The following is an 11,690-nucleotide window of genomic DNA, read 5'->3' on the forward strand; positions in this document are numbered from 1 at the left end:
GATTAGATTATTGGAAGTAGAATTGCCAGGCTAAAGAATATAAGCATTTGTAATCTTGATAAATATTGTCACATTGCTTTCCAGGGAGGTTGTACTCTTTTATACCTGGTTGTACCAGTTTTCTAAGAATGTTATATAATGGCCTGAGTTCCCAGTCAGCATCACCAACAGGGTAGTGTCACACTTTCAGGAATTTTGCCAATCTGATAGGTAGAAACGATTATCTCGGTATAGTTTTAATTTAATTACTTTATTACATGTGTGGTTGGGTTTATTTCCCTGTGTCCAAGGGCATTTGTTTTTCTTTTCTATGAACTATGTGCTCATATATTTTCCCTATTCTATTGGGTTTTTAGGTTTTTATATTGATTTGTAGAAGCTCTGTGTAATGGAGTAATTAACCATTTGGAGAAAAAAGCTATAATCCATGTTTTAGTTATACATTATTTAAAAATTTACTTTGCTGTTGAGGAATTTTATTGTAAAAATGGTTTGAGGTATTTCAATATATCAGTCTTTTGTTTTAAGTATATCAATCTTTTAAGTTTTAAGGCTCTTAGGTTTGAAGTCACATTTTAAATGACCTTCTTTATTGAAATTATTTTGTGATTTGTGCAAATACTTTCATGTTTCATTTACCTTGACATAGTCTGTATGGATAGCTTTTTTGCCCCCAAGCTGACTACCACATTGTTCCTGTAATATTTTTCAGATAATCCACATTTTCTCCACTGATCTGAAATTCCATAATTATCATATTCCAAATTCCAGTAAATATTTAAAAGATATATATTTATTTCTGGACTTTCTGTTCTGTTCAATTGATTTATCTTACAGTGCTAGTTTCTGTTCATTACTCTTTTTTTTAAAGATTCTATTTATTTATTTGAGAGAGAGAGAGAACAAGAGAACAAACACAAGCATGGGGAGTGGCAGATGGAGAGGGAGAAGCAAGCTCCAGCTAAGCAGGGAGCCAATGTGGGACTCCATCTCAGGACCCTGCGATCATGACCTGAGCCAAAGGCAGTCTCTTAAACCAACTGAGCTACCCAGATGCCTCCCATTATTCTTTTTTATTCAGAACTTCCCTGCTGTTCTTAATTGTATTTTCCTTTATGAACTTTAAATCAACCTGTTACAAAAAAAAATCTTGTTAGTATTTTCATGAGGTTTTAATCACTGTAAACACAGCTATAGTATAATCTCAAGCATATTCTGTGTCCCTATCATTTATGGAGAGCTAATCTCTTTGTTTTTGTATCTGCTTACAGTTCTCTCCTGGTGGAGTTTCTCACTTGGTTTTGCAAGTTTTTGTTGTGAGCTTATCGTTAGTGGGCATGCTTTTTTTTTTTTTTTTTGAATTTTTTTTTTTTTCCCGCCTTTGGAGAGAGTTCAGTGCACCTTGGGTTGTAAAAATGTTGCTGTTAAAGCAACTCTGCATTTATTTCTGCTGAGTGTGAGGCATCGAGAACTTTTAGGATTTCTACCCCAAGCTGTGTAAATGTAGATGCCCTCCATGTGTGACACTGTGGTTGGGAGACTGTCTTTCTCATGGGAGATTGTTTCTTGCCCTCCTTGCCCTCTGCCCCTCTGGCCTCAGGCAGAGTCAGATTTCTGTGTTGGCAGAATTTTCCCAGCTCCCTCCACCAGTGAATCAGTCTCTGTCACCCATCCATGTGGTGCTGGGGTCAAATCTGCCTCCCTCCCTCCCCCTGTCCCTGGGCATTGGATCTCCAGTTCTAGGGCCTATTTCTAGGCTCATCTACATATTTAAAAATACGAGTTTATCATCTTTTCTATGTGTTATAGTAGGAGGAAGTTCTACCTTGGTGCCAGCTAGCACTTGGCGGAGCCCAAATCTTTGGGAGCTTCCCTTTTCTCTTGATGCCTTTTATTTGGTTTTCGTAATAATTGGTGTTTGTCAGACAACACTTCGCGATAGGATTAGGCTTTTCTATAAGGGTTGGGGCAGGGTGGGAAGGAGAGCAGTGAGTGGGATCTCTTTGAAGACTTTTCCTGGGGAGCTTTTCAAAATACATTATGGCCCACACCCTCCCCTCCTTTTTCAGCCAGGGTGTATCAGAATGGTGGTGGGTGGGAGGGTGATGGTTATTTTGGAAAAAGATCCACAGATGCTTCTCTTATGCTGCCCTGCCTCTCCTCGCCTCACCCACCCCCCCCCCAACCCCTACGAAGCGTCACTATTCTAGTCTCAGAGCCACATAAATAAGGCGGTGGTCACCATGTGCCATGGAGCTGGCCAACCTGGGGCGTCCGCAGATAGAGAGCCTCCCATCCCAGGGGCAGATGTTAGAGGCTGCAGCACTTTCAGCTGCCTCTGTGCTGCCCGGGCCAAGTATCCTATAACTAGGAAGATAATAGAGTGTTAAGAGTGACAGCTCTCTCTTAATGTATCCAAAGCTTCTGAAATACCACCCATCTCTTTTTATAGATTGAGACATTTAGCACCCAAGAGCCGTATAGATTTCAGCTTTTACAACTTGAGACTCATCATAGATTGTGGCAGTCATTTCACTGCGAATTTTCCTTGCTGCAGGTTGAAAGTGGATCATCTGGTACATATTCATGTTTAAAAATAGGAAACTTAGCTGTTAAGAGCAGAGTTGCAGAGATAGGCCTCCTCCACCTACTTAGAATACAATGAAAAGATGCCAACGCCAGGGGCCCCAAAGACAGGGTTTAGGTCGCCCTCATTCCTCATTTTATAGAAAAGAACCGTGAGAACTGGGGGTGCTGAGTGGTTCTCATGTGGTTGCACAACAAAATGGCCCCGGGCCCAGAATGCCTGTCCTGTAAACTCCAGAACATTCTTCCAAGTGAACCCTGGCTACTCAGAAGGCATCTTTGTATCAATTTAGTCTGTGTGAGGAGATCATTCACTTTATTTTGCATACTGTGGCAAAAAAAAAAAAAAAGTACCCAGCCATGATGATTTTTTTATGGTTAGCAGATTAATGTGTCTTCCTCGGGTGCTTATTATCAACTGGGTACTGATCTTCCAGGAGGTAAGACAGAGAAACCATAATTAAAAATCGTAACCCAAGATATCGATGAGAGATTTAAAATAATGATTTATTAACAGGAGATACTGACGAAACACCAAGCTTACCCAGGCACGGTGCTGAGTGCCCTTCCGGTTAGCCTGGTGATCCATTGAGCAAGACTGATTCGTGGGTGCTGTTAATTTCTCCATTTTACAGATAGGGAAACTGAGGAGCAGAGAAGTTAAAAATATTGGCCAAGGTGACAACTTCACTAAGTGGTAACTTGGACTTGAACCCCAGCAGTCTGACCTGTGCCCTTCACCCGTGCATAGGGTGGCCTCATCAATAATTCCAGTATAAAAACTTAAAATCTACTCCAGGATCATAGAATTAGTAGTATAGGTAAACAAGTGCACAGACCAGCCAATGAATGCCATTTCCTGAAGATATTCAAGAAGTAATTTAAAATCAACTCTAATTTAAAAATATATATATTTATTTATTTATTTAAGTAATATCTGCCCTCAATGTGGCGAACTCAGGACCCCGAGATCAAGAGCTGCCTATTCTGCTGGCACGCGCCCCTCCTTTGATAGGAAGTAGCTGTTGAGAAAATGTGAGGGCACGGTTGTTTTCAGATAAGATATTTTGACTGACAACCTTAAATTGGTGCTATTTTTCAGGAATGTAAACAAATTTTTTTTGAATATAAAATAGGTGTACTTTGAAGAAAATTTGACTTCGGCGAGGGTTTTGATGCGTTTGTATTGTAGATCTGTTTGTTATTTTTTTGTTCTTGTTTTTGTTTTTTTGTAGATCTGTTTCTGTGAAAACCTATATATAAACTTGAGCATTGAACAAACCCCCATGTACCTAGCGGGACTGGGCTTGGGTTCATTTTTCTTCTTCTATTTCTTTTTCTTTTTTTCTTTTTCAGCCTGAGTGCAATCCTGTCACATGTGTTGTTCATTGACATACTTTTTTGACTACCTCATTTGTTGGATTTTTTTTTTAATGGTTTTATTGACATATAGTTGCTATAAAGTGGACAGTTTGTGTTTTGGGGACCAGTTTGCTGAATTTTACATATGTATGTGAATTGGAAAAACTCCAGTCCCCTCCAGTGGTTCTCCTTTGCTCTGGGGCTTGCCGCCTCGCTCACAGCGCAGACCACTCTCTGTCACTGACTTCTGACTAAATTCCACTGTGATCAGAGAACATAGCGTGGATTTTAGTTCCTTTAGATTTCTCGATATTTCGGGTTTTTAAAAGATTTTATTTATTTATTCACGAGAGACACAGAGAGGAAGGTAGAGACACAGGAAGGGGGAGAAGCAGGCTCCTCATTGAGCAGGGAGCCCAATGCAGGACTCGATTCCAAGACCCTGGGATCACTGAAGGCAGATGCTCCACTGATGAGCGCCCCCTCCCCCCAGGTGCCCCTCACTCCACATTACCTTTGATTAGCATTAGCTTCACGCATCTTTTTCCATCCTGTGTCTTTCAATGTAGTTGACTATCTACATCTAAAATGCGCTGCTTGGGAGCAAATAGTCAGGTCTTGCTTTTTCTCTAATTCACTTCAACAATCTCTGCTTTGTCTTTGGGGGGTGTTTAGACCAGAGATTGGCAGATAACAGCCTGCAGGCCAAATCTGGCCTGTCGGGTTTTTTTTTTTTTTTTCTTTATATACAGCCTTTGTAAAAAACGGTTTTACATTTTTAAAGGGGTGTGAAAAAAAAAAAAAAGAAATCCGGGAAGAATGTGACAAATCCTCCATGGCCCAAAAAGCCCTAACACGTTTACTTTCTGATCCTTTCTGGAACAAGTTTGCGGACCCCCGGTGTAGATTATAACAAGATGATTGATTGATCGGTACTTTTCCCCCTTTCCTGCCTCCTTCTGGATTGAGCGTTTTTATCTCTCTCCCCCTCGGCTGGTGTCCTGGCTCTCACTCTGGACGTGTGATCGTAGCGGTTGCTCTAGGGTCCGAGCGGGCACCGTGGAGAGACCTGGTCTGCTGCTCTGTACAGTATAAGGACCCAGAGCGTGCTCGCACTTCTCACGTCGCCCCTTGTGATGTTGCTGCGCGCGTTTTACTTATGCGTGTGTTACAAACCACCCACGACACTGGTGTTATTTTTACTTGACGCCAGTTATCTCCTTAAGTATTTAAGATGAAAAGTGAGATGATATAATTGCCTACATAGTTACCGCGTCTGGTGCTCATCGTTCCTTTGTGTACATCCCGGTCTCCAGCTGACATCCTTGACCTTCTGCTTGAAGGCCTTCTGTTAGTGTGATTTCAGTGCACATTAATTGGCGATTTCTTCTTTCTTTCTTTCTTTCTTTCTTTCTTTCTTTCTTTCTTTCTTTCTTTCTTTCTTTCTTTTTTTTTTTTTCAGCTTTATGGAGGTGTAACTGACACAGAAAAGCTAGGAACATTTAAGGTATACAACTTGATGTTTTCCTGTATGTACGTGTTGTAAAATGATCACCACCAGCTGCATATCCATCATCTCACGTGGGTACCATTGTCTGTCTTCCTTCCTTTCTTTTCCGTTTCTCTTTCCTCCTTTTTTCATTTCTTTTCTTTCTTCTTTCTTTCTTCCTTTCTCTTCTCTTTCTAATTTCTTTCTTCTTTCCCTTCCCTGTCCTCCCCTCCCCTTCTCTCCCCTCCCCTTCTCTCCCCTCCCCTCCTCTCCTCTCTCCTCCCCTCTTTCCCTCCTCCCCTTTCCCCCTCTCCTCCCTTCCCCTCTCCTTTCCTTTCCTTTCCTGTCCTCTCACTCTCTCTCTCTCTCTCTCTCTCCCTCCCCCCACAAGTGAGAACACATAAGATCTACACCCACTGCTGCTGAGTTGGACTCTTTTAGTTTCCATGTACAGTGAGATCCTACGGAATTTGTATTCCTCTCTCTGCCTCATTTCGCTCAGCATTGTGTCCTCCAGGTGTATCCACGTGGCCACAAATGTGGCAGGATCTCCTCCTTTAAGGCTGGACAAGACTCTAGTGTGTGTGTCTCTTCTCGTGATAAATCCTTTCAGCCTGTGTATGTCTCAGAACATATTTGATCTTTGCTTTGAAAGATACTTCTGCTTGGTACAGAACTCTGGGTTGGTGAGGTTTTCCCTTCCAGCCCTTAAGGATGTCACCCCCACATTCTTATCACTTGTGTTATTTCTGAGATGAAATTAGTTCTAATTCCTGTACAGAATATTTTGTTTTGCTTGTATTTTCTGTGCGTTTAAGATTTTCTCCTTATCACCAGTTTTCAGCGGTTCACTGGCATCATCTAATTCTTGTTTTTTTCGTGCTTGGGGATCTCTGAGCCTCTTGGAACTGTAGGTTTATGGTTTCCCTCAAGTTTGGAAAGGTTTTCGGTATTATTTCTTCAGATATGTTTTCTGCCTCCTGCCCCTCCTATCGGGGTCCTCTGACTACAGGGATGCTGAGCCTCTTCATATGTTTCCACAGTTTACTGCTGTTTTCCCCTTATGTTTTCAGGATTTTGTTCTGTTTCATGGATAGTTCCACTGCTATGTTTTCAAGTTTGCTAGTCTTTTTTTCTCCCCCTGCAGATATATATACTATTAATACCATGCAGTGTACGTCTTGTCTCACATACTGTCAATTTTTATCCCTAGAAATTTGACTTAGGTCTTAATTATAGCTTCTGTGTCTCTACTTAACACATCTGACATTCTTACAGCTCCTGTGTCTCTGATATTCCCTCCAGCGTCCCGAGCAGAATGCAATAACCATCTTCATAGCCCATCTCCTAATACTACCATCTGTGTCATTTCTTGCCATGCTTTGAATGATGGATTCCCCCCCACCCCCGCCTTGTTAGAATTGTATTTTTCTACTTGGCCATGACTTCTGAATTGTGTTTTCCTGCTTCTTTGCATACTTGGAAATTTTGTATTGGATGCCAGACATTGCAAGCTTCATCCTGTCAGTTGCTTTGTGATATTACGATTTACAAGAACTATGTATTTGGTATTTGTCTCCATCTCTGGCACAGAGCTCCAGAAGTTCCTGGGATTTCCTAACGAGGAGGGGGGCGGGGAGAAACTGTCTTTTGTGATGTTAATAAGGTGACTTAAAAGCATCTCAGGGAAGGGCTGGCCCAGCATTAGGGTTAGAACTTTGAGCCCCACCCCCTGAGCTCCAGGGAAGGAGAACCACTGGGGGTTCAACCATTTCCACTGGCCTTTGACTCCATCCATTGTGTCTGTGCCACAAAGCCACCAGAAAAACCGCAAAAGGGGAGGTTTTGGAGCGTTTCAGGGCTAGGGAGCCCGAGGTGGAGCTGTGGGGAGGGTTGGCACGGGAGCTCCACCCCTGCCCCCAGACCTCGCCCTGGGCATCTCTTCCCTTTCTGGCTGTTGAGTCTGTCCTTTACTACTAACCCAGTAACCTCAAGTGACCTGTTTCTCTGAGTTCTGTGAGCCGCTCTGGCTAATTATTCTGTCCCAAGGTGGGGGTGGGTTGGAGCCTCCAATCTGTAGCCAGTGGGTCAGAGGCACAGGTGACACCATGGGCTTTAAACTCTCATCTGAAGTTGGGGGTGGGGCTCATAGGACTGAATCTTTAACGTGTGGGATCTGATGCTGCTTCTGAGTAGGTGGTGTCAGGATTGAGTTGAATTCTTGGACACCCTGCTGGTGTGTGGGAATTGTTTATTGGTAATTTGATCCCCAACACATTGAAATTGGGTCCAGGAACCCAAAAGAGTGCCGAATCCTTCTGTGTTCTTACAAGTCTTCTTGAGATTTGTCCTGGGTCACATTTAAGTTGCTTAGGGTCATGCCTTGTCTTGCTTTGAAGCTTCTTTGGATAAGATCAGGGCAGTGTGCAGCATGTGGTTCCTTCCCCCCGACCACCCGGGACAGAGGACCGACCCCTATGGTTTTTTGTTTTGTTTTGTTTTTCCACTCTGGGAAACAGAGTAAATGGGAAGCAGTTGGCAGTAGGTACTGTTCTGAGTCCTACCTGTGGGCTTCAAGCCCTGTTCCTTTTAGTCCTTTCAACTGGTCCTCTGGCCTTCCGTTCATTTTTGGTCAGCACTCGGCTGAAGGCTTGGGGGGGCCCCCGTGGAGATGTGTGGGATTTCTATCTGCAGCTGCCTTCTGTCCTTGAACTCCAACAGAGGCCCTGCCCTGCCCCCCAGCCTTACCCCCAGCCCTGCCTGCATCCCCCCTCCCAGCACCACAACCCAAAAATGTTCTCAAAGCACCTGCCGGGCTCCCTTCATCTGTCTTCCATCTGTCGGGGGTTCATGCTCTTTGCTCAGTTGGCAATATCTCCAGAGCCTTTGTTTCTTTGTGTGCTTTGTCCAGTATTTTAGTTGTTTCGGGTCTGGGGTAAATCTGGCCCCTCTGACTCCACCTTGTTAGGAAGTAAAACTGGTTTTGGGTGATTTTTTGTCACCTTCTGTTGGGCCAGGCGGTGGCTTTGGTGACTTGGCACTAAGTGTTCTTCACTGGCGTGTGTGTGTGTGTGTGTGTGTGTGTGTGTGAGAGAGAGAGAGAGAGAGAGAGAAAGCGTCTCCGTTCATAAAGCAAGTCAGTTTTTAAGAAGACAGATGACCTGCTGTGGGAAGACATTTGCTACTTAAATTTCTACAACGTAAAGGATTCTTACAGACCAGGGGGAAAAAAGATAGAAATTGTAATACAAATGCAAATAGCCAAGGAGTGTCTGTTTTAAATGATGGCTTCAGCTGTGGGCACTTGGGCTCTGGGTGAACAGAAGGCCTGCCTCTCCGGGGCCCGGAGTCTACACAGGCTCTTGTGCAGCGCTCGGCTCTTCCAGCACACGTGGAAGCAGCCGTGAATCCACACAATTGTGAGCAAGAAAATGTTCTAATCGAGACTGGTCTTTCCCTCACTTTAAACCATTCTGTTAAGGCCTTCGTTGTATTGTTATTTTACATTTTCTTTCCTCAATTAAAAAAAAAATGGATGTGATTTGGCAGGCCTTCGGGTCTTGAGGCTTTAGTTACAGAGAAACGAAATGCCTAGCAACATTGCTTTTTCGTGTCTAAATGTTCATTTCTGCAATTAAACATGGGTGAGGTGGGTAACAGGGCCTTTTTCCTTTTCCAAGTGAAATGTAAAATGCCACATAAATTCTATTCTAATGAGAAGGGCAGATATGCCTGATGGAGAGACATGAAATCCTGATAATCCCCGAACCTGCTTTAAGAGATCTCTGCGCCGCCTCCCCCTGGAAGAGCGTTGCCCAGAGCCCGCTGGCAGCTGTGGCCAGGTGGATTGCAGCTGCATTCGCCTTTGTTACCGGGAGGCCGCGAATTCCCTGTCGCCCTCACGGACCATTCCCGATTCTGGATCCTCCATACGCTGCGGTTGGGACACGGGACAGGTGTGGGGCAGGGCAGGATCTCCTGGACTGACTGGGCGGTTTAGAGGCCCCTTCAGAGTGCAGGTCGGGCTGATGATGAGGACAGTCATCGGAGCGCACAAGTCAGGTTGCTCCTCCCCGTGCCTCCCAGCTCCCCCTGCACTCCCGACTTACCGACTTACCTCTGCCCCCCTCCCTCCCAGCAGCCGACACCCCTGTCCTCACCAGGCACTGAACTCTGCACCCTCACCTGTGCCCTCACCTGTGGGGGGCTCTGCGGCCTCACCTGCAGGGGGCTCTGTGGCCTCACCTGTGGGGTGCTCCGTGGCATCACCTCCGGGGGGTGGGGGGTGGGGGGGGTTCTGCGGCCTCATGTGTGGGAGACCCTCTGGCCTCACCTGCAGGGGGCTCTGCGGCCTCACCTGCGGGGCTCTGTAGCCTCACCTGTGGCTCTGTGGCCTCACCTGTGAGGGGTTCTGCGCCCTCACCTGCAGAGGGCTCTGTGCCCTCACCTGTGGGGGGCTCCGTGCCCTTACCTGTGGGGGGCTCTGTGCCCTCACCTGTGGGGCTCTGCAGCCTGGGCCTCCCCAGAGCACCTGATGCTTCTGTACCAGCCCTTGTCCCCATTGCCCTCCTACCATGTAGGTTCAACACCTGCAGTTCTTGAAACATGCTGTGCTTGGAGGTGGGGGCTGGCCCATCAGAAGGTGCACTGTCACAGGGTGCAGCCACCCTTGGGACATGCCCAGTGCCCAAGCCACTAGCTCCTGCCCCGTGAGGCCGTGGTTTTGTAAAGCAAGTGTTATCTGTTTTGTCAAAGGGTACGGACAGGCTGCTCATTTCACAGCTGTGGATTTCAACCCACCCCCACCCCTTTCTGTCTCCTCAGAAATTGCAGGTGCTCCAGTGTCTGAAATTTCTGGGCCTTTCTCGACAGACGACATAGCCAGCAACTGCGTCCCCGCCCTGCCTTTGAATGAGCCCATTTTGTGGATCGTCTCCTATACTCTTATGAGTGTGTGTGGAATCATCCTTCTTATCCTAATCGTCCTGCTGCTACTTCCCTTCCGGTGTCGGCACCTGCCCCGCGATCCCGAGGTTGTCAATGACGAGTCCTCTCTCGTCCGGCATCGCTGGAAGTGAAGAGTGAAGCCTGAACTCTAGCGGCCTCGAACTCTCTGTTACGAGAATGACGTTTCAGGTGGAGCAGGCGGGGCCGTAAGGCAGGGTCGCTTCCTGTGTCCACTAGTCTTAAATCTGTTCTGCTCCTAGATGCCTTCCAGATTCACTGTATTTTGATTCTTGATTTTAAAGCTTCCTTCTTCTCCCTCACTTCCAAGAAAAATTATAATAAAAAACACCTCATTCTAAACCAAAACAGAGTGAATTGGGCTTCAGGCTTTATGTGACTGGTTATGCCAAACTGTCTAGGTGTGCCACCAAAAAAAAAAAAAAAAGGCAAGCTTTGGCTAGTTCTCCTCTTCCATCTCTGGAGAGATGAGCGCATATGGTTCATACCTCCTCTTAGCTCATGGGAAGCTCGTATTCATTGCATTTAAGGGTATTTTGCACCAGGCCTCAACCTGGCTTGGCTCAGAGTGTACAATGTGGTGGCAGGAGAAGCAGCCTGGGGCCTGACGATCTCACCGTCCTGCCTGCTTCTGAGTCGGAAACAGAGCCTTGTTCTGGGTCTCTCTGTGCTCTGAGTGGGAGCCCGAATCCTCTTGGAGGGGAACGTCACTCAACAGTCTTCACCAGCCTCTTCGGAAGATGGAAAGCCTTTGCCTGTCATGGTAGAGTGGGAAGGAAACCTACTCTTTTGTACTCGGTGCTTCTGTAGTCTTGGTATAAAATAAAAAGTTACCTCTGTGGAGACTTTGCCGGGGGGGCCCTGTGCCCGGGTGGGGCTGCAGGCAGCCTGGTGCCAGCTCTTGCCCTCCTGAAGGAACCCTCCTTCCAACAGGCGAGGGTAACAGGTGCCATTCTGTTGCCAAGCGGGCCATTGTGTCAAATGCTCACCGCTCTTACTTAAAATTAACCAAACGTGTTTTGGTGAGAAAAAAGAAATCCTACTTCACTAGCTTAGTTGTTTGTTTTTCCAAATCTCTGTAGGTAGGTTGATTGTTACCCTTGAGGGAAATGGGGAAATGGCTAAACACCCAGCCTTCTGACCAACTCTTGGGGGAAGGAAGCCACAAGACACATGGAGGACCTGAAGGAACGTCTTCCACGCTTTCAGACTGTATGTTTGCATTTGCAGAAACCCCAAGACTCCAGCCCAGCTGCCCGAATCCACGTAAACATATCTGTGGAGCTGA

At 45.9% G+C, this 11,690-nt stretch overlaps 1 protein-coding gene and 1 long non-coding RNA gene across 2 annotated transcripts in view; one reads left to right on the top strand and one right to left on the bottom strand.

Moving 5' to 3' along the window:
* BACE2 (beta-secretase 2) overlaps positions 1-10,750 on the top strand; it is a 79,616-nt gene extending 68,866 nt beyond the window's left edge. Inside the window, exon 9 of the mRNA XM_077879268.1 lies at positions 10,262-10,750. Coding sequence (XP_077735394.1) covers positions 10,262-10,515 — 254 coding nt within the window. The 3' untranslated portion in view covers positions 10,516-10,750. The remainder of the gene's footprint in view (positions 1-10,261) is intronic.
* The window catches only part of LOC144301996 (uncharacterized), a 39,140-nt gene that overhangs the window by 3,569 nt on the left and 23,881 nt on the right, over positions 1-11,690 (bottom strand). The gene's annotated exons all lie outside the window — the stretch shown is intronic.

The sequence above is a fragment of the Canis aureus genome, chromosome 30, assembly GCF_053574225.1.
Source record: "Canis aureus isolate CA01 chromosome 30, VMU_Caureus_v.1.0, whole genome shotgun sequence".
Taxonomy (NCBI): Eukaryota; Metazoa; Chordata; class Mammalia; order Carnivora; family Canidae; genus Canis; species Canis aureus.